The 23,116-nt window shown below is 47.7% G+C and overlaps 1 protein-coding gene across 1 annotated transcript; it reads right to left on the bottom strand.

Moving 5' to 3' along the window:
- Nucleotides 1-333: 333 nt before the first annotated feature.
- EDEM2 (ER degradation enhancing alpha-mannosidase like protein 2) lies at nucleotides 334-10,152 on the bottom strand. Its single transcript, XM_009092941.4, has 11 exons — nucleotides 9,925-10,152; nucleotides 9,747-9,857; nucleotides 9,630-9,669; nucleotides 9,185-9,290; nucleotides 8,017-8,142; nucleotides 6,751-6,962; nucleotides 5,419-5,560; nucleotides 5,026-5,150; nucleotides 4,223-4,367; nucleotides 3,069-3,190; nucleotides 334-2,144 (listed from the first exon to the last, which is right to left on the bottom strand). The coding sequence occupies exons 1-11, from the start codon at nucleotides 10,041-10,043 to the stop codon at nucleotides 1,653-1,655; spliced, it is 1,740 nt and encodes a 579-aa protein (XP_009091189.2). The 5' UTR covers nucleotides 10,044-10,152; the 3' UTR covers nucleotides 334-1,652.
- Nucleotides 10,153-23,116: the final 12,964 nt, after the last annotated feature.

The following is a 23,116-nucleotide window of genomic DNA, read 5'->3' as shown; positions in this document are numbered from 1 at the left end:
AGAAGGCCTGGGGTTTGTTTTCTGCAGATTAAACAATGAAGAGCGTGTGAGATGTGAACAGGTGGAAAATAAAAAGATAACTGATGGTGACAACAAGGAGCCACTACCAAGAGCTTCATCATTGTCCAACAATGCCTGGTTTTGGGTGCTCCTGTCTCAGAAGGGCTGCAAAGGCTGTGTCAATGCAGAATTCCTGCACTGTCCCAGCTGCCATGGGAAAGAAGGACACAACCAAAAGCTCTGTAGCTTACCAGTCCTTTCCATATGCCTGTCCAGCACTGCAAGTGTCTCTTACCATAACTCATTCACAACTGCAACAGGATTTCTACCCCAAAGGATAAAATGCAAATTTTATTTAACTTTACACCATTAGTACAGGTCAAAACAACAACAAAAATTACTTTCTCAAGGCAACCACACAGCAGCACAGAGTGGGCACTGCTCCAGCTGTATTTAAGTATTTCCCTGCTCACAGGGATTTATTTCTCCTGTACCTCTAGCCCACTCAAATAATTGTAGCTTGCTCCAGACTCCTCACTTTCCAGCAGGCTCGAAGAAACTCCATCACTTTTCTGCCCTGCTTTTGCTTTTTCCTTTAGAAAGAAAATCTCCTGGTCACACTGATTCCTCTTTTCCTGGTCACTGCACACAGCTGTTGCAAAGACACCCATAATGTATTTAAAGGTTTGGATGTGCCAGTCAGCTGAACCCTGAGAGGTTCATGAACATCTGTTCAGCTGCCTGCTGCACCAAGGCACAGCTGCAGTTTCAGCCTGGGCTCAGCCCCCTTCCACCCAAGCCCTGTGCATGGCTCCTGTTCAGCTCAGCTGGGGCACTCTGGGATGGCTGCACTGCCTGAGGTGCAGTGAAATACAGGGGGAACAAAGGGAAGTTAGAAAGAGGAAGGAAATGGGGAAATAAGAGATAAGCTAGCTACACTGTGGAATCAACCAAACATTTCCTAGTCCACCCTCCAGCTCAGTCTTTTGTCCAGACATTACCTGGACATTAATAAAGTGGTTTTCAGGCAGGAGGTACTGACCCACACTCATCTGAAACAGAGGGACTGAACACTTTCCCATGATCCAAGTGCTCCTCTCCCCCCATACCATCCTTCTTGCCCAACAGAACTGCCAGAGCAACAAATCTGAGCCTTCAACTCAAAATAAATAGGTTTACTCCACTGAGCAGAAATTTTTCAATATGAACTACATGTCTATAAGGTGGCCAGAAATAAAAGATGGAGCACACAGAGTTGTAGTGAAGCTACAGTAATTCCTGTTTTTCCCCTTAAGACAAGAAACTCAGGCTCCTTTTTATAGAACAAACTATGCTAGTATCTTTCTTTAAGCCTGCAAAACTCACAAAATGCAATAAAAAAGGTACATTTAACATGTAGACCTTTCTTTTTCTGGACACCTGTTTGATATTCAGGCAACCAACTGCTTTGAGATCAGCAGCTCGACAGCATTAACAGCTGGTATCTGAGGTATGGCTTAGAAAGGAGCAGTAGCAGAATTTAATGGGAAGTTGTTTCACTTCATAATAGAATTCACATTGTGAGGTACCACACTTTCCATTACGAAACTATAAAAATACATTCCCAGAATCTGAAACGATTTCAATAATTTAAACTGATGATGCAAAGAAGATCAGGTGTTATCTAGGAAGACCTGTCCCAGTACTGCAAGCTTGGAGTTGAAAGATTGACTGGGGCAGCTCAGGAGGGAGTGTGAGCTTTTCTTAGAGTTTCTCTTCTCTCCGGGTTTCTCTGAAGAGGCATCTTGGGAGTCTTTTGCTTTTTCCCCTTCACCATGATCAGCAGCTCTTTTTAAAGTTAATTTCTTGGTTTTCTTTCGTGAGTAGAATTCCCTCATCAAGTCTTCCACCTCCCACTGCTCTTCTTTGCGCTTGCTACAGCAGTGCAGGGCAGCAGGGTCGATGGGATGAGCCTCAGTGTTGAAGATGTACCCTCCAGCATTCAGGACACACTCCCCGTAGGGTGTGACCACCACATCGAAGTCTGAGCCATCATTGTGGATGAAGTTGTCTGGGTCAAACAGCAGGTACAGGTATTTGATGGTTTCAGCCAAGAAGAAGGATTCCATGCGGTTATCCAGCCTGTGGTCCCTCAGGTCTTTGATCTACAAGAGAACAGAGTGGGTTACAGTTACATTGAATTCAGTAAGTTATGAATTTAGGGAGAAAAATAAAAACAACTTGGAATTAATTTCAGTTAAACAGCACAGTATGACACCAACTCACCCTGTATCTTATCACAGAATGGCCTGGGTTGGAAAAGACCTTAAAGCTCATCCCATTCCATCCCCTGCCATGGGCAGGGACATCTTCCACTAGCCCACATTGCTCCAAGCCCCATCCAGCCTGGCCTTGGACACTTCCAGGGATCCAGGGACAGCCACAGCTGCTCTGGGCATGCTGTGCCAGGGCCTCAGCACCCTCACAGGGAACAATTTCTACCTGACATTTAAACTCACCCTCAGTTCTGTCTAGGCAAGGAGAAGAGATTCCCATCATTTCCCCAATGAAGAAAAAAAAAAAAAACAAACCCATAAGGCTTTTACCTACTTACTCCCAATATTTTAAGGAGTTTTATGGAGCTTGATAGCATGTTTGAAATCCTCTATTAAATAACTTCATAGAAATCACTCACTGTACTTCTCATGTGTTTGACCAGATTTTCAAGACAAAATGGGAAAGCAGAATCACACACCTGACAGGAGGAGCCTGCACAAGACTCCTCCTGCTCAGCTGCAACACCTACTAGAAATGCAGGAGAAGCTTCTGGTGCTTTCCCATATTTTGGGCTCTGGGGCAACAGCCCAAGATAGAATTTGGCCCACTGTGAGGAAGTTACAACCAGAAACATGACCAGCAATTACCAGAGCAGCTTCAGAGAGAAATACAAGGGGTTTGTAGAAAAAAAAGTCATGTTTTGCCCAAAATGATTGCTTGAATCAATGACAAAACATCAATCATGAGAACACCTTCTGAAAGCTGATTTTTAGCAGCCCTTCAGGTGCCACGGCAGATGATTTAGCACTCACAGTTGCAAAGCCACAGTCCACCTTGCTGATTTTCTCTATGGACTCCACAGCATCTCTCCCCAGCTCCAGCAGTGTGGGGTCTCTCGTGGCACGGTACAGATACATCGCGCTCTCAATCAGCTCTGCAAAACACCCAAACATTGCCAGCACAACAATTATCAAACCATTCACACAAAGATGAGCTATTCCTTGAACTAATTTAAAATACTTCAGCATGATCAGGTGAACAGCCTGGCTTGCCTGGCTCCAAGCACAGATCTTCCTTTTCCTAAGGATGTGCTACAAAGAAATTCCCTCTAAGCAGCTTGCAGCAGCTCAGGTAAGAGTGACTAATGCTCCCTCCCACATTCAGCGAGTGGGAGAAATGCAGGAGACAAAAAGATTAATACTCAGTTGTCAAAGTTAAAAAAAAATGCTTCTGGAAAGGATTACAAACAAGAAATTCAATCCTCAAAACAGAGTTTTTAAAGAATAGAATGGAAATACTCTATACAGACAATGTAAGCACCATCTGTATTTGCTTACTAAAGGAACAGGTCTTTATACTTAAACACCTTTGATGGTTAGGGAAGATGGGTATTTTTGGTGGATTTGTCCAATGTGGATGTCACCTGAACACTCAGACCAAAAGAATTTTAATTATTCTCACTTACATTTATGGACCCACTAATCAGGTTAATTTTTTTTTTTTGGTCAGAGTTGTAAAAAATAAGAAAAAAAGAGAGATATTTCCTTACAGTATCACAGACAACATAGAATCCCTCCTAGATGCAGAACTGGAACAGCTTATTCACACTCACTTTCCCTTCCTAAATTTAAAGAACACAAGCAATCCCTTTAACATTTCACATGACTGAAGTACCCCGTGCCAGACAATCTAACACTTAAACATGTCAAATCCCACACTGTGAACAAAATTCATTACCAGGCCACCTTTCTACAGTAACACTATGGTTTGCTTCCTGCTTCCTTCCTGTCTTTGTGAGTGGGGGAAAACAAAATGTGCAGCTTTAACTCTGGAAATCCCAGCTCAAATCCTGGCAGGAATTGAGCCAGAACAAAACTGGGGATGAAACTGTGGTGTTGCTAACATTTGATCTCCCAACCACAGCTAAAGCAGGAGTTCATGTCCCTTTTAATTTCAGTTTTTTTACCAGGCCTGAGTGGATATCCTTCCCTCTTGTCCACTGTGTATCCTTGGGGAATGTTGTAGAACTCAGGCAGGCCCCCAAACTGCTTCCAGACCGTGTAATAGTTGAGGAAGGTGCGCATGGCATTATCCACATCCCCAATGAGGCTCTGGAGACAGGAAACAGCAAAGAAACATGGGAGTGAAAAAACCAGCACAGGAATTATGCAATAGCACTGCTCTAGGCTAGAATACCCAGAGACAGAAATGGCTATTCAGGAGGTCTGAGTGGGGGAACTGATACTGGGCATGATGCCTTAAGAACAGGTAAGACTGAAAATGCTGCTTATCTGGTGGATCACATTCCCACAGCTGAAATAATATGAAGACTGATTTTTTTTAAAGAAGGCTGTGTTTCTTCAGTCAATCACAGCATCCAATCTCTTAGGGAAACAAAGTCTCAGGCCAAACAAGAAGATTGATGAGAAAGCAAAGCTCTTAATGGGAAAATATTCACACAAATGAAACATTTGTGGGATGACAGAAAAAGAGTTTCTTTTTTCTCACATTCCCATTTGGATTATAGGACCACTGTCAGTGGAGTTTACCACAGAAGTGCCCTCCCATCATGCTGAATAGGAGACTGTAGATAAAATCAACATCTTCAACATCACCTTCTGTAGGCTCAGGCCATTGCAGATTTCACCAGAGAACAAACCAAACTTTTAAACCTGCACAAATGAGGGTTAGATCTGTAAATTTTTTCTTGAAGACCAGCCCCTGACAGATGAACAGAATCACCAGATGCTGCTGGTATGCTGCTCTTACCTGCAGGCCTGGCCAATAGGCCTCCAGGGACTGGAACACAGGCATGGACACTGTTCCTTTGTACATCTGAACCCACAGGTACCAGTCATCAAATTTGGTGTAATTCTTGATAGCTTTGTTATATTCTGTAAAAAAACAGATGGGTAGGTAAGCCATCTATAACAAAAAGGAAAAAAAAAAAAAAAGCTTATTTTTAAGAATGAGAGAAGCCCCTTTTCCACTTGAGCCTTGTTCAGTGACTTCTCAGGGTGCTCACTCCGGTAACTGTTATCATAGACTGTTCAAAAGAATTACAGCAATGCCTTCAGAACAGTCTTGAATGTGCCCCATTAGATCCTTCATCTCCTCCTGCCACAGGTGCTGGGCCCCTTCCCACAGAAAACACAGACTCACCTAAAAACATGGACATCAGCTCCTTGTCCTGCAGGAGGATGGCTCCTTTAACCAGGTACTCAAAGTAGGAGTCCACCCCTGCCCCAATCCCAGCATCCTGGGCCACCCACTTGGCAGTGATCACATCAATGTGGTTCCCCACCTGGAAGGGGTGAAGGACAAGGAGAGAGGGGCTAAAAGTGACACAAGAAATTCTGATCCTCTTTTCAGACCATCAGTTTCAGATATACAATGTCCATTCCAACCAGCATTTTCTCCATGACAGGACACATTTATCAGCATCACAGAAATACAAACTGTAGGAAATACAACTGTTATGCTTATGTGCAAACTGTAGAAAATACAATTTTCATGCTGATAATGTATTTTATATACCTAATAAACATTTTATGCTTCCAATATCAATGCTTCACTAGCCAAAACAACACATTATAATGCTACTGTAAAAATGCACAATTTCAACATGAAATGTCTGGTCCTAATTCTGATCTTACAAATGAGTAGAGAAGGATAGAGAGGTGCAGATACAGAGACAGAGGTCAAAAACGTCATAGGCACAAGAGCTGTCATGTTAAAATTTAAATATATACTGGCACTCTTCAGCCTGTGAACAAACCCAGCTGATGGAGAATTATATACATATCTTTCTTAGCAATTATATAGAATTATATAAATGTCTTTCTTAACAAACATGAAAAAAGCCAGCAATGATCAAGGATTTGGGGTATAAATCAAAAACAGACAAATCCCAAAGCAAACAAAGGGAAACATTTCTTCATACAGCCTGTGGATAATTTGCGGCAATGAACACAGGGTATAAATAAATCTGTTGTAGTTCACATATGCAACACCAACACTTAAGAGAGGTTCAAAAAGCAGCAATAGAAAAGAGCAGGAGACAGTGAACACAGAGATAATACTCCCAGCTCTGAACCCCAGAGCTGTACAGGCTGGTAATATCTCAGTGCACTTTACTCTTGTTCTCTTCCCTAGGTCTTTGTCCTACCAGGATTCAGACAGACCTTCCATTTAATCTGCTCCAGCTGCTGTCACAAGAGCTGCAGCACCCAGCAGGAGGCATTTGTCTCCCAGCCACATCTGGTGTGGGCCAGAACAATGGGATAATGTTGGGCTGCTGCAGTAAAGCAGGGATGTGAATGCTGCAGGTGTTCAGCAACAATGGCAAACACAAGCCTTCAGCCCAATTAGGAGCACTGTGGTTATTTATCCAACTCTATCTCCTCTCTGTTGATGCTTTTTAATGCCTAGAATTGCATCCACAAAGCTACAGAAAAGGCAGCCCAGCACATCCCAAGTCCATGGCTCACTCACCAGCCCAATATCCGAGCGATTTTTCCACAGTGCCTTCAAAGCCTTCCTGGCAACGTCCTCGAACACTGGGTCACCCGTGAGGTGGCTTAAGGTGGCAAACTCCACTATAAAGGTGCCAATTCCAGCAGTACAGGTGACTGGGGTCTCCCCAGGGTTTACTCCATGCAGCAGGTTCACTGTGCCATAGGGCATCCCAGTTGGGGTCTGGAAAGCTGAAACACAGGATTTTGGGGTCACAGAAGTGCTCTGTGCTGTGTTTAATAAACTCTCAAGCAAACATGTGCCTCACATCCCACTGCACATGGGGAGGAAGGGGGGCTGCAGTAACTGCAGAGAACAAAGTGAGAACTTGAGTGTGATCCTGGAAGGGCCAGAGAGAGTATGCCAAGGTATGCACTGTCACCATGATATTTTCTAAAAAATCCCTTCACTGGGATTTCTTCTCCTGAGAAGCCTCAGAAAAGAATGAAAACTAGAATTATCGGATTTTTGGGGAATGTGGTCTGGAGATCATTTACCAACAGGTGCATCTTTGGTTCCATGTGAATTGTTTTTAATTAATGACCAATCACCATCAGCTGTGTCAGACTGAGGAGTCAGTCACGAGCTTTCATGATCATTTTTGTTTAACCTTCTGATGCATCCTTTCTCTTTCTTTAGTATATAATTCATTTTAGTACAATATCATATCATAAAATAATAAATCAGTCTTCTGAGAATATGGAGTCAAATTCTCATCTCTCACCTCATCCTGGGGACCTCACAACACCACAGTACACACAGTCCTGGGAAGGTCCTGGGCATCTCTTCCACCTTGCCAGAGCAGCAGATTGCATCCCCACATTGTTTCACAGCACAAGCAAGGTGGTCACTGAACACACTGGCCAGCAAAGTGCAAACAGTGAGGCTGTGATCACCCCGTGGGTGTACACCAGGGAACAGTGCCATGCCACGAGGGCACACAGCCCAGCTGCAGCCCACAAGGAGCACATGAGGCAGCATCTTCTTGTCTTGTCCCAGCCTTTATTTATTATTTATATTAAATATATTTCCCCTCAACAAGCAACAAGCACACTGATGTGTTAACTACACACAGCACTTTGCATGCACACATACATTACAAATTAAACCTGGAGCACTGAGCTTGGAGCTCAGGGACCACAGGGCTGGTTTTTGAGCTGGCTCATCCAGCAGTGCATCTCCCACCACAGGCAGCAGGCAGCTCCTGATCCCCAGCACAGTGACACACAGCAGACAGGGGCTCACCTGGCAGCAGTTTGCGAGCTGCTTCCTCAGCCATCCTCAGGAGAGGTCCTGAGCACGGCCAGCCTGCTTCCACATCAACCCCAGCCTTCCTGGAGAGCAGGTGAGCAGAGAGGAGCCCTCCCACCACTGCAAGGACACAGCAGAATCCATTACACCATATAGGGAAGAATGACTTTAGAGAAGAGAAGAGTGATTTGGTTCTTGCTGCTTGTTTGCAGGGCAGCAGAAATGTGTGGAGTGACAGGACAAGGGTAAATGGCTTTAAACTGCCAGAGAGCAGGGATGGATGGGATATTGAGAAGGAATTGTTCCCTGTAAGGGTGGGCAGGCCCTGGCACAGGGTGCCCAGAGCAGCTGTGGCTGCCCCTGGATCCCTGGAAGTGCCCAAGGCCAGGCTGGACAGGGCTTGGAGCAACCTGGGATGGTGGAAGGTGTCCCTGCCCATGGCAGGAGGTGGAATGGATGATCTTTAAGGTCCTTTCCACCCAAATCACTCTCAGACTCTATGATATATTTGTTTTTTCTAAGAAGAGGCCAAAATTTCCATGTGACAGCAGCTATGAATTATTAGCTATATTTAGCTATTAATTATACAGCTAATACAGCTACATTAGCTAGTATTAGTTATTTCACAGGCTTGTCTATGGTCACATAACAACAAGTTTTTTGCAGAAATTACACTGCTGCAAAAATTGGCAATATTTGGCAGGACAACCAACAAAAGTATAACTAACAGTTTTTAAAAACACAGTGTTATTTAGCTAGATGGCACTGAAGCAGTCAGGCATTCAAGGTGCAAGTCTCCAGAAGCCTTTGTAATTTTGAAGAAAAAAAAAATAATGCCAGAGATTGATAATCTTTACTCCAAAACAGCACTCAAAAGACAGCAGCATAAAATCTGTATACCTGCCGTAAAAGACATATATTATTCCAAAGCTGAAAACCTCACACCAGAATACTGAAAGTGCCACATCTACTTCTGCTTGTTGAGACAGGAAGTAAAAAGGGATGCGCAAAGACTAAAAGGAAGTGACGTTTGTTTAGGGTTTTTCTCTCTGTTTATGGGGTCTCTTCCTCTGCATCCCAAATTCCCTCTGAACACCTCCTCTGAGATTTGTACAGGAAGGAAACCCAACACAGACCCCCCCCCCAGAAAACCCCACCTCACCTCGAATGTTTGTTTCAAAGACAGATGCATTGACATCGATATCAAAGTCCACCCCCTCCTGCAGCACGTTGACAACTCGCTGGAACTCAGAAACATTTCCCAAGATCTGCAGGGAAACAGAGACTCAGGTTTAGAGTTCATGAAAGAACAAAGAGCTGCTCAATATTTGGGGCTGATTTTAGCTAGTTTTACTATTTTGTTGACTCAAGTTTCATCTTGTTTCCAAAAGCTTTTTTCCCCACACTTTAGATCTTTACTCCGGAGGGTAAAGGAGTCAGGAAAGGGGTGCTCTGCCACCCCTCCCAGGGGTGATGCAAAGGGAAATGGAAAGTCCTCAGGTCAATGAATAACTGACTTTTGGCACCACCACATAAAATCCAGGTGTACAGGTGGCCCACAGAGGCCTTGAGCAGGCTGTGGGCACTCAGGGCTGGCTCCTACTCACCAGCAGCGTGTCCAGAGCATCGATCAGGGTCAGGGAGAAACTGCGGAGAGGAGAAGCGAGATGAGACCCGGCGGAGGGGACAGCCCATCCCCACCCAGCCCCGGGACCAGCCCTTACCTGCCCCAGGTGTCCTGCCCATCGCACGTCAGCGGTCGCAGCTCGTCGTAAGGGAAGGCGCTCTCCAGGTAGTGCTCGTAGGCGTGGTAGAACATGGCCCGCACCCGCTCCCTGCAGCACAAGCAGGCGAGCTCAGCCCCGGCCCGGCTGGGCCCCGCACCGCCCGCTCCATACTCACCTGTAGGAAGCCACGTCCAGCCCGCGGGCGGCCGCGCCGCTGCTCGCCGGGAGCCGCAGCGCCAGCAGGCACAGCAGCGGGCCGAGGAAACGCCGCATAGCAGCGCCCGGGCCCCGCATGGCCGCGTCCCTCACCGGGGGCCGCGTCCCTCACCGAGCCCCTCACCGGGACTCGTTCCCTTCCGAGCGCCCCCACGGCCACCTCAGTCCTGGCCCCGCCCCTCCTCCCTCTTCAGCCAATGGGAGCGACCTTCACTTCTCCCGGCCCCGCCACCCATCTTTCCAGCCAATGGAGGAGGTCTTCGCGTCTCCGGCCCCGCCCCGCCGCCCCCTCCAGCCAATGGGAGCGGAGAGCGCTCGGCGCACGCGGCGGCGGAAGCGCTCGGCGCGGCGGGGCCGCATCCGGGGCGGGGCGTGCGGAGGCAGCGGGGATACTCTGGTGCATTTTGGGGTGTCGGTGCCGCCTCGGCCGGGCTGTCGGGCCCTCTCTGCGGGAATTATCACTACGACTGCTCGCAGAGAACCGGGAGGTTCCTGCGGTACCTCTCTGAAGGCTGGAACTCGCTGTTGTGCTGGCAGGAAGGAGCTGAGCGGGTAGGGCAGGGCAGCGCTTTAGGTGCTGCTGTCCAGCCCCAAAATAAAGATAACGAGCGCTGTGATGCTCCCATAGAAATGAGGTGGTGGCACCTGGAAGGGGCTGGTCCCAGTGGTGCCTGGCACCCTTGCTGTGCGGTTCCTGTCGGGAGCTGGGCTGGAAATGGCCGGGATGCGTGTGAGGCAGCTGGGGCACTGCTGACCTGTAAGCATCTCCTGACGAACCTTCCTCACGCTGTTTCTGCCCAAAATTCAAACCCAGCTCCTGACTAGGATTGTGTGATGCAGCAGGATCTGCCTTGGTTGATGCTTTTTTTTTGATGCTTTGGCCCTGAAGTTTGAAGAGACTGTTCTTGAGTCTCTAGCTAGGGTAGGATTGTTTTGTGAAAAGATCCCAGTAGCATTAAGATAAAGCTAAAAGCTGCACACCAAAACAGAACAGAAAAACTTAAAACCTAAGGTACCAGTTTATTCCCATCCCATTCCTATAGGATTGTCTTCACCACCCTGTGAAAAGATCCCGGTAACACTTAAGACAAAGCTAAAAGCTGCACACCAAAACAGAACAGAAAAACTTAAAGCCCGAGGTATCAAGAGGTGCTGACTGTTGATATTTTTTCAGGAAAATAACCCAGTTTACCCCTCTGCTCCCAGCCTGGGGCCATCCCACTAGGTGTCAGTGCACACCCAGATACCAGCACGGTAGCCCAGACAAAAAGCCACTGAGCAATTTTCAACATGCTGTTCATTTGCTGCAGCTGTAATTTGGGTTTCTGGGGCCATTTATCATAAAAGTATCTGCTTGCTGATGCCATGGCTCAAGGCTGTGGGAGACTCTTGCTGTATTCCTGGGAGAATCAAACAATTGGAGCTGATTTCGCTAAAAGCTGTCACAATACATTACTGGAATGATTTTTATTAAAGTTCATTTTCCAGACTCAGATTTAACAGTGTTCTAGAGCCCTGCTGTTTGCTGTATATGGATCAGTCATTTCCCTATCAAAGTCAGTTACTCAAATCACAAAGTTGACTGCAAGCTTTTTGAAATAGATGTGAGAAAAGCAGGACTGGACAGAGCCAGAGCCGTGCAGTGTCCTCATCCTGGCATCGGAGGGAGGAGCAGTGTCCCCATCCTGGCATCGGGGAGAGCTGGGAAGGTGGGAATGCTCTCCGTAGAGGAGTCGGGCTTGGGAGGACACATCCCAAGTGCTAATTGCACTAATTAAACACCAAAAGAGAGGGTGAACAGAGGATGGTGTAAGTGGGAATGAATCCAGGGACTGATGGGCAAGAAACCAAGGGCTGGCAGAGGCAGCTGGATCAGAGTAGTTGGGAAAAACTTTAAAAGCTGGGTTTGGTGCAGTGGTCATCACCCTCCTTAGCGTTTCTTTAGGCAGCCAAGCACCTTGTGGGTGGATTTGAGGGCTGATGGGGCTGTCTCCTCCCTGGCATCTCCTGAGAACCAGAGGCTGCTTACAAACCCCTCCTGTTTGTGGCCACCACAAACCCCACAACAGACAGGCCATGGGAAGCCAGGGGGGCTGGAGGGGACAGCACTGTGCTCAGTGTGTCACACAGCCCAAGCTGCTGCACAGCCCCTGGGTGTTGGAGAAACAGCAGCTTCCATGGCATGGAAATCACCTGTGTGCTCATTAATAAATAGAGCTGGTGGCCTGGAGATTATTTGGAGGCAGGGATGGCTTTCACTGTAGCATTCTGGGAGATATTAGTGTGGTTTGCACATAATATCATACAAGTTACATGGTCTGGGCTGCAGTAAATCAAAGATGCAGGGATTGCTGCTCCCAAATGGGCAGAGCACGTTGCTAAAATATTTAGGCTACATCAGAGTTCAGTGCTGCTTCAGGTGCCCCATTCAGGCTTTCTGTCTTTATGGAAAGGCTGCTGGCAAAATCACCTGAACTTTGGTTTGGATATGGGAGAGGCAGCAATTACAGGGGTGTTTAACACTGGTTTATGGCCTCTTTAGGCTGAGGACATGTTTACTACTTGATATAACCATAAGTGGTGCTGTTGCCCTGCTTGCAATTTTCTGCCCATTAAGATGGAAACTGTATGTAAATCAGGATCCCTCGTTATTATTTATATTTCATGGTGGGATGTAGGAGCTTGTCTGCCATGAGAACTGTAAACAGGAGGTTTATGAACACTGAACACTGTTGCTAAGGTGGTTCTCTTGAAATAATTTTCCTTTGCAGCAGAACATCAATTCTTAATTTTAGTAGCACACGTAGCAGGATGGAAATGATGATTGATTTTTCTCCAAGTGCTGTGGGCTGCTTAAGTTGAGATTTCACTATAAAAGACTAGACATTTCCAATTGCTTTTTATAAGTTCAGAATTGATTTTATTTGTTTAGCACCTGACTAACATAATAAAGGAGGAAAATACAGTTGGACAGAAAACACAGCAAAGTGATGGGCTGGTTTCTGGCCTTCCTTTAGGTGATGTGATTTCAAGCCATGCTCCTGCTCTGGGTCTCTCCCAAACTGGGTCATACAGAAGTTTTTTCTCTATATTCACAAAGAACTGTGGCTCTGTGTAGATTTTGAGTGTTTTGTTCAAATCTGGCTTGCTGTTGGGGTCTTGACAAGTGAGAAAACATAAATAAAACTGAGTTAGCATCAGTGTGTCTTGGTTTTAATATGGGCACTTGTGTCACCCCCATTACCTGACATCAATAAAGTCCAAAACTGCCCCATTTGCATGAATGAGGCTTCATTTTCTTTATCCAAGATAGGATTATCCCATGGGGAATGTCACTTTGATGTTTCTTAACCCAGCAGATTTGGAGGTGTTCAGATGAGTGGTGCCTGTAGGCAGAGAGGGGACAGGCAGAATTTCTGTGACATAAATCCATCATGTCCCCACAGCCAAGGGACAAGTCCTCAGGGGAGAGGTGAGGGTCTGTCTGCCCTCAGCTCCTTGCACTGTGATGGTCAGGAGGGTCTGCACAACTTCCTACTGCATAATTTGCTTGGTGGGCTTGCAAAGAAAAAAAATGGACAAGAAGGGTTACCCGTAGAGGGAAAGGGGTGGGAAGTTTGGTTAGTGCTCCAGCTCAGCCAGAATTTGGACTTTGAAGTTCAAAATGGTTGTTGTGTTGCGGAGAATCCCTCGCCTTTCACATGAGCACAAGAAGGGCTGAGTTTGGATAGAAAGGCTGAGCTTGGATAGAAGGGCTGAGCTTGGATAGAAGGGCTGAGTTTGATAAGAAGGGCTGAGTTTGGTTAGAAAGGCTGAGTTTGGTTGGAAGGGCTGAATTTGGTTAGAAGGGCTGAGTTTGGTTGGAAGGGCTGAGTTTGGTTAGAAGGGCTGAGTTTGGTTAGGAGGGCTGAGTTTGGTTAGGAGGGCTGAGTTTGGTTAGAAGGGCTGAGTTTGGTTAGGAGGGCTGAGTTTGGTTAGGAGGGCTGAGTTTGGTTAGAAGGGCTGAGTTTGGTTGGAAGGGCTGAGTTTGGTTAGGAGGGCTGAGTTTGGTTAGGAGGGCTGAGTTTACAGCTGGAGAGAAGCAATGAGAAGAAATTCCCTTGGCTCTCTGGAAACACAGGTGGCAGAGCCATTTTACTCCTTGCTTTATGGTCATGTAAAACAAATTCACTGCAAATTGTCAGTGAGCAAGGATCTCCTGCTGCTTGGTAAAGGGCAGGGCTGGGTTTATTTCTCTGCTGCAGACAAGGGCTGTGTGCAGGAGTGTCTGACCCCACACTGTGTTGTATTTGCAGGGAATGTCCCAACGAAGGCAGGAATGGTGAATCTGACTCCATGTTCTCAGAAGGATAATTTATTACTTCATGATACTATATTATATTAAAGAATGCTAAACTATACTAAAGAATACAGAAAGGATACTTACTGAATGCTAAAAAGATAACAATGCAAACTGGTGACTCTCTCCAGAGCCCTGACACAGCCTGGCCCTGAGTGGCCAAAGAGTGAAAACAACTCCCAGCAGAATGCAATGGAACAATCACCTGTGGGTGAACAATCTCCAAACACATTCCACATGTGAGCACAGCACAGGAGAAGCAAATGAGATCAGAATTGTTTTCCTTTTCTGTGAGGCTCCTCAGCTTCCCAGGAGAAAAATCCCAAGCAAAGGGATTTTTCCAGAGAAAAAATCTCCCAGGGAAAAGCCCATTCTGCTGCTGGCTGCAAGCCCAGCAATGACCACAGTGCTGCAGCTGATACAGCTGCCAACTTGAAAATAATTTTAGAGGAAATCTGTGTGTCTTTACTTGTAAGTGGTCTAGTAGTGTCTGTGTCATGAGAGAACAGTTTTCATGGAGTTCTGCTGCTGCTGTCTGAACACTCAAATGTCAGTGGGCTGGAGGGCTCCCTGCTCTCTTATTTGAAGATGATATTTCTTTCTATGATTTTTTTTTTCTCTGCTAATATTATTTAGAGCCTTGAAGGCGAGTGCTGGCTCGTTTTCATGCCAGACAAAATGTGTGTTTTGAAACATCTGTCACCTCTGCAGCTGTGGTGCCTTACTCTGAGGCAGTGAGGTGACATGGTGGCAGTGGATTCCAAAGGACAGGCTCCCACATGGGGAAATGATGGGCTGGCAGTGCAAAACTCCCTGCAGTGATCTCCCTAAAACAGGTTCCTGTTGATCAGTGTGGCAGGAGAGCTCCTGAAGGTTGCTGCCCACCCCGGGAGCAGAACAAAGCCAACTCCTGAACTCATCTCTTTTTGGTTTTTTACTGGTGTGCAAAGAAGAGAGCAGCAGTGGGACTTAGCCACCAACCATGGCACCATCATCTGCAGCTCAGACTGTGTAGAGGATGCCATGGATAGTCCCACAGGATCTTCTCTTTGATCTCTCCTACAGCGTTTTGAGGATAAAATGCATTTATAATTTGTATATAACTTATCACTGATCAGCTGTAGCCTCACAAGTCCCCATTCCTGTGTCACACCTGCCTTTCCAAGCCAAACATCTCAGGGCTGTGGCTTGTGCATCTCAACTTTTCAGCTGTGATTTCTCGTAAATTGGATGAGCACACACAGGCAAATAACAATAACAAGGTACCACCCTACCACAACCATGCTCAGCAGCTTTGGGACCAAGTTTGATAGGATGCTTGCCAAATCTGAGTTGAATTTTGCTCATTCTGAGACCTGGTTGTTTGGGCTCATTTCCTGTCTTTTCTACTTTCTTGTTTTTTGTTTGTGTTTTTTGATAGGGTTTTTTGTTGGGGTTTTTGTTTGTGGTGTAACACAACTCAGTGAAGGTTAACAATAGAAATGGGTTAAAAGTTTAGAGGACTGTGCTTGGGTGTTTTAAAGGCACCTTGGAGAACATCTTCATGTATCATTTACTCAAAAATACAGTGAATCAAGTGAAATGTAGTTAAAATTCAGATGATGCTTATCTATGTTTTAATCTATTTTGTGGGTAATACCTTGTACCAGCACACACTTTCTGAATTTTTGCACATGTATACAGCTGAAAGAGCTGCTGAAAGGGGAAAATACGACCTTTCAGAAATTGTGGAACTTCCCTCTGCTCTCTGAAAATAGAAAAAAAAAATCCAATGAAAAACACTCTGAGAGATTTATTTTGCAGATTATGGAGAAATCTTTTAACCTGCAGTCATGGAAAGCTCCAAGTGTCCTCTGCAAAGGTCCTCACTAGTCTGTGCAGCAGAAGATAAATGATCCCTGTGTTAGGTTTGAGGGCCCAGCAAGACAAAGTGATCAGGATATGGGCTGCAAAACTACAAGATTCTAAAACTTTTGAGCTCTGCCTGTTTTCCTCCTGGTTTCAGAGACTTAAAGGGTCCAAATCTTTTCAAACTTCATTTTTCTAAGTGACAGCTGAGATCTTTAACTGGATGGCATCACCTGGGCTGAGACAGAATCACAGAATTATGGAATATCTTAAGCTGGGAGGGACCTCCAGGATCATCCAGTCCAGCTGGACCCCAACAGCCCCTGGGCATCCCTGGCAGTGCTCTCCAAATACTTCTGGAGCTCTGGCAGTCTCGGGGCCATGCCCATTCCCTGGGCAGCCTGGGCAGTGCCAGCACCCTCTGGGGAAGAGCCTTTCTCTGATCTCCACCCTTATCACACAGCTTCATGCCAGTCCCTTGGATCCTCCCAAGGATCCAAAGAGTTTTGTTTTTTAGGAAACAAAACAACTCCCAGGAAAACAAACAACTCCCAGGAGTTTTGTTTTTTAGGAAACAAACAAAACTCCTGGGAGCCACTGGTGCTTGGAAGTTCATGGTACATCAGTGACTCCTCCAGGAGTCAGATTGTCTTGACATTTTGAACAACGTTGGCATGGCACCAGAGCATCATGGACATGAGTGCCTGTGCTGCCTGCACTGCCTGCTGCGGGGCCTGTGGGTGGATGTGGAGCACCAGCAGCCCAGTCTGAGGTCTGCCACGTCCCATGGGATTGATCACCTCACAGGTGCTGCGGCTGTGGCTTTTTGGGCTCTGCTGGTGTCACCTGAAGGGCACAGTTTGCCCCAGAAGCAGCCGTGCTGCCAGCAGAGGAGCAGTGGGTGCTGCGGGGTGAGCGGCCAGCTCATCTCACAACTGCTGTCACTGCTGTGGGGATGGGAAACACCAGCACTGCCACCAAGATCAGAGGTGCCTGTGCTCCTGGGGAGGGTGAGGAGCAGCCACCCCGCTCTGCAGGCTGCTTGTGGGTACAAACACGTTCCCGCTGCGCCGCGGCGGAAACCTGCCTCGCTCAAGTTTCTCATGAGAAGCAAGACTCATCCTTCCCAGCCAGGCTGGCTCCTGCCTCCTCACCTGTGCTGGCTCCTCTTCCAGACACACTTGGGAGCTGATGTTTCCCCACATCCCCTGGGAGGCTCATTCCCATCCACCCCTCACTGAAATGAGTCTCCCAGTCTCCACTCACCACTCCCCAGCTGTATAACTAAGGAAGGCAAATGCTCATTTGTTGGCTCCTGCCTGCATTTTTCCCCACCTCATGGGCAGGGATGGATGTGCAGCCAGAACAGGACGTGGAACACCATGTGTCTCCTGGCTGGGATGCTGGTGCAGGCCCTTCTCCCTAAGAACAGCCATGCAGTGCCTCTGCCTGAGTGATGTGGAGGCTGTTGACCTACCCAGTGAGTGTCCAGGTGGGGAACCCTTGCAGCTTAACCAGGAGAAGGGCTTCTTCATAGGTCCATGAAGACTTTTTCCCTTTCAGTCTTTGTCTTGAGTCTTAGAATCACAGAATGGTTTGGGTTGGAAGGGACATTAAAGCCCATCTGATTCCACTCCCTGCCTTGGCAGGGACACCTTCCACTGTCCCAGGTTGCTCCAAGCCCTGTCCAGCCTGGCCTTGGGCACTGCCAGGGATCCAGGGCTCAGCTTCTCTGGGCACCCTCTGCCAGGGCCTCAGCACCCTCACAGGGAAGAATTTCTTCCTGAAATCCAATGTAGCCCTGCCCTCTGGCAGTGGGAAGCCATCACCCCTGGTGCTCTCCAGCACAACAAGACCTTTTCCTGCACTGCTGCAGCCTGACACTGGGAAATGCAGTCATACATCAAAACCAGCAAATAGGGAATTAAAAATGAGGCTTAAAAATGGTTCCTGAGGAAACAAAGCTTCCAAATCTTGTATAAATCCTCTTGTCCAGGTTGGCAGCAGCATGTGAGCTTTGGATCCTTTGACCACCATTTTTAAGGTGTAAAACATAAGATGTATTACAAAATCTTCATGATGAAGTGGCCTTTTCTTTGGGAAGGCTTTGCAAGAGTTTGGAGCCTGGGAACAGATGGCCATTTTGCTGTGGGGATAATGTGCCCCAAATCTGGCTGTATCACACACCTTTGGAAAAATCTCATCTAGCAAACACCCCAAATGGAAGTCAGGGGTTGTTTTGCATCTCCCATCTACAGCAAGGCTGGGAAATGCATTCCCTGCATGCACCTTGGCTCGTTCCCAAGTACTGGGGGAGCTGGGCTACAGTGAGGAAACAGGAAAGTATAACACAAAGATCCCAAACCACTTCCTATCACTGGAAGTGTCCAAGGCCAGGTTGGACAGGGCTGGGAGCAACCTGGGATAGTGAAAGGTGTCCCTGCCCATGGCAGGGGGTTGGAACAAGATGGTTCCTTCCAACCCAACCATTCTGTGATTCTTGTGAGGAGCTGGGGCAGGGCAGCTGGGAAATCACCTGGTGCAGGGAGCTGCAGTTGGGGTGGGAGCAGGGTTTGGTGAGACCCTGCTTGGCAAAGCTCTGTAAAGTTTCCATCCCTGCTAATAAATCATGTGAGCGTGATGATAATGACAAAGGAAATAATTACTTCTTAAGAAACTCATCTCCTCACACCCCAGGGCCCGTGTGAGGAGCAGAGAGGAGTTTGCAAGTCCGGAGCGTGGGAGGGAGCCGAGGCTGCCAGAGCTCAGGCCCTGTGTGCCAGGTGTGAGTGCAGGGGAGCTGCAGCAGCCAGGCTTGGGAGCTGCAGGTTCAGCAAGGTCATTCAGATGTCACCTGAGATTGGCAAAACCCTGTGAGCCCAACTCTGCAAAGTGCTAAGGCAGCTCGTGGTTGTGTGGATAATTCCAAATCACCCTCAGGTCAGCTTGTGACAACCTGCTGAGCGCCCAGAATCAGCAGAGTTTGACCATGATCACCATTGCTAAGCCCTTAGTGGGACAGCATCTTCAGAGAGCTGATCTGTGCCTGGCTGCTGTATAAGCAATGATTTTGCTTCCTAGGTGTCTATCTCAGCCCACCATTAGCATTTAAAATCATTCCTTACCGATGGGAAACAAAGTACAGCTTTGAAAAAAAAAATCTATCCTGGTGATGGGCTTTGTTTTGCATTTCTTTGTGACAAAAGTGATTAAACTGCTAAATCACAGCTGCTTTTCTCATAAAAAAGACAAAGCATCTTTCAATCCCTCCATCATTTCAAGAGCTGCAGAAAGCTCTAGGTAAATGGGAGTGATTTGAACTACCTTGGCTTTATCACTGCATCTCCTACACCCACAGGCTCCCAGGCAGGGTGTATTTGCTGTCTCATGGCCTAAAAGCTTCCCGTGTTACTCATAACTTAAACACCGAGAGAGAGATAAGGGATTGGGTTTGGTTTGTTTCCTTTCAGAAGAAATGAACATTAATAAATATCTCATTACCAGAAAGTGTCATAGTGAAAGTACAGCGCTTTCTCCCATTCCATAGTTGGCTCTTTAATTTTCACCGTGGTTAAAGAGCAGCATGAAAACCCTGAAAAATGATCCCAGTCACACTCAGCTGAGTTTTCAATAACTGCTGGATCAGATAGGGCTGAGCTGCTATCGTGGGAGATGATCAGATATGGGGCAGCAACTGCTGCAGACTTTGCTCGGCACAAATTATTCCCTCCTAATGTCCACTGAAAGGTGAAAATCTGCTGTAGCAGCACCCATGATCTCCAGTATTTCAGAAAACTCCTCAGGCCCTGGGGCTGGTGGCAAGGAGCCCTGGTCCTGCTGTGAGCCATTTCCCATTACATTTCCTGTCACAACCATTGCTCCAGAGAGAGTTGCTGTAGAGGGTCTCCTCCACCAGCTTGTCTCAAGGAGAGGTGGATGTTGATGCCCCAAAAGTGTGGGCTGGCTGTGGAGGTGGCCAAAGGATCTGCTGCACTGGAGGGCAGTGGTGGAGGCCCAGGCTGATCTCTGGCCAGCAGGTTCATGGCTGTCTTCAAGGTGGGAGTGAAGATAACCTCTGCTGTGAAGGATGGCTGAAAAGGACACCAAGAAAGGGGGCCCAGGAATCATGGAATCAGACTATCCTGAGCTGGAAGGGGACCCACACTTGATGACCTTGGGACCCACCCAAGGTCATCAAGTCCATCTCAATGAATGTCCAGCTCCAAATGAAGCTCTAAGAGGCAGAAAGAGAGGAGAGAAAGGAGCATCAAGCTGGGGTGAGATGGAGCAGTGGGAGAGGAGCTGGGGGTCAGGACTGTCCCAAGGCAGAGGATGGATAAGACCCCCAGCAAGAAAACTGTCTGTTATCCTTTAGCCATGCTTGGGATACTCTGCATCCATTCCCTGGAATGGAGAATGGAGAATGGAATCATTGCCAGAATCACCCACAGAGCCTCAAAAATGGCTTGAGCCAAAGAGACAGCACAGCCTGTCCTGGCTAACCCCAGGAAACCCACAGCTGATTGAAAAAGCAGAGAGCTGCCATGGAGTGTGTGCTTCTGTGGACTGCTATTCATCAGGGGAGATCCCTGCCTCCCAAATCCCACCAGCAGCTCTGTGCTGGTTCTGGTTCTGGCGGTGGGAGTGATTCAGTGCCTGGGTTTGCAAATGCTTTGGGACAAACTGTGTCTTCCAGCAGCACAAGGACAGGGAAATGAATAACAACACACAGCCAGGAGTGGGGAGTGGAGAGGGAAGCTTGAAAAATGGGTGAGAGAGCAGGAAAAGGTGAGAAAGCAGAGAGGTCCAACTCCTGAAACTGGTAGAAGGGAAAGAACTCACGGCTTTTGTGCCAGTCTTCAGACAAGAGTCCAGATTTTAGAACATGTAGGGTTGGAAATACTGTGGTTTATTTGCTACAAATGATTTACAAGGCCCTTCAGTGGGAAATAAATTTCACAGGACAATGCCTCCAGGGAAAATAATATGTGTTTGGATGGGTGATTCATCATTCTGCATTAAGCCCATAAGCTCAGCTGACATCGAGGTATACCTGATAATCTCTTATCTAAATAATTTCCCCTTGAAATCCTCCATCTGTGCAGCTTTGTGCTGCTGATGGGAGGATAAACTGCTGGGCCAAAACTTCTTCTGGGAAAACTGGCCTTGTAGTGGCATGGTCAGGATGGGGAGATGCTGAATCCTGCCCAGAAGACCCCACACTGTGTTGGGTTATGTGGAAGGCACCAATGGTCCCAGGTAGCTCCAGAGAGGGGGTGGAGGGTATGGGTGGAGGAGACTGCTCTGCTTTATTTAAATGTGGGTCCCTTTAAAGCTTCTGAGAATGTCCCACCTGGTCTTATCTTGGCTCCTCACCAGTACCAGAAGAAGGCTAAGAGCAGAGCTTTCATCTAGCTTGGCCAGCCTGGAATTGCCTTCATGCTGAGACATTTCACCAGAATTCTCCAAATCTCTTCTTTGCTGCTCCCAGTTTGGGTCACCTTCATTAACCACCCTGGGACGAGCTCAGGCCCCAGTGCTGAGCTCCCAGAACATCTCCCACTGGTGTGATGCTGAAAACATCAAACAAACCCCAATCCTTCCACAGCCTCCATCAAACTCCATTTTTTGGCCTTCATCTCAACATCCCCTTTTTGCCTGCTGTTCCAGGCACTGGGGTTTCTCCATCACGGGGCTCCAGGGGCTGTTTTTTTGCTGTGAACATGGATGATGTGGAGACCATCATCACTGCATGCTGTGTCTTGGGGCAGGACAGCTCCGTGGGATGGGGATAGAGTTTGGGATGTTTGTTGTGGGCCTGCACATGGGTCCTAGAGCACCTTCCCATCCTTGTTTTCACAGCTGTGCAGCAAACCAGGGACACCCGAGGGGAATTGTGACCAACTTGCCACTGAGGCCTGCTGGTGGCACCGGGTGTGCCAGGCTGATGTGAGGCCTGTGCTGCTGAATTCACCAAATTAGTCACTAATTATAGCAGCCACCCACAGTGTCCCCAGCAGCCGAGGATCTGCGAAGGTCACGAACCCTGTGATTCAGCCGGGAATCCCGTGTCACTCTGTGAAATAACAGGAAATGCAATACAAATAACAGGGCCCAAGGAGCGAGCGGCAGCCATGGCTGATGGTGCTGATAGCGCGCTCCCTGCCTCTCCTTTTGCCGTGGAAACAGGCTGGGATAGCACCCAGAAGGGTAAATGCCCTGCAGCTGCCTCTCTCCTGGATCCAGGTGCTGGGTTTGCCTCCTCTCCTGGCTGGCAGGGAGAGCTGAGCCCCACAGCAGCTTCCCCACAGCTCCCAGTGCAACTCTGCCAGCCCTGAGAAGTGGAGAGGACTTCTACAGGAAACATGCAGCCCAAATGACCTCTCCAGAACTGGAGAGGAGGAGGAGGAGGAGGAGGCTGAATGCATGGTGCCCATCCCTCTGCCTCATACACATATCCCACAGCCCCATCCACCCTGGAGCAGCTCCAGGATGGAGAGCTGGAGCAGCTTCCCATGGTGCTGGTGGCTGGGTTCTTTCCACTGGCACAGTCTGCAGTGAACAGAATCACTGGAGCCTTTCAGATGTGGGTGTTTTGTTTTCCTCCTGTTTCTCCACGGGGTAAGCTGCAAGCAGAGCTCTCCTCCAGGAGCTTTGGTGTGTCAGGAGGAAGGGGCTCACAGCCCAGGAGTGCATCCAAGTGTCTGCATGGCCTGGTAGGGAGCAGGGATGAGTCTTCCTCTTCCCTGCAGCAGCTCTAGCACAGGTGGTGGGCACAAAAGCTGTGTCTGGCTCTGTTTTTGGCAGGTTTTTCTTAGGGTGGCTCCTAAATCACCTCATGAACCTCATCACCCACACCCATGGAGCTGCTCAGCCCTGACTCTTTCCATCTCTGTGTGCTGCTCACCCTCTCCCAGCTTCTCCCACCTCCTCCTGGCACCCTCACGCTGTTGCTCCTCTTTTT

Source organism: Serinus canaria, chromosome 20 (assembly GCF_022539315.1).
Source record: "Serinus canaria isolate serCan28SL12 chromosome 20, serCan2020, whole genome shotgun sequence".
Classification (NCBI taxonomy): domain Eukaryota; kingdom Metazoa; phylum Chordata; class Aves; order Passeriformes; family Fringillidae; genus Serinus; species Serinus canaria.
This window is presented reverse-complemented; position numbering and strand designations above follow the sequence as displayed.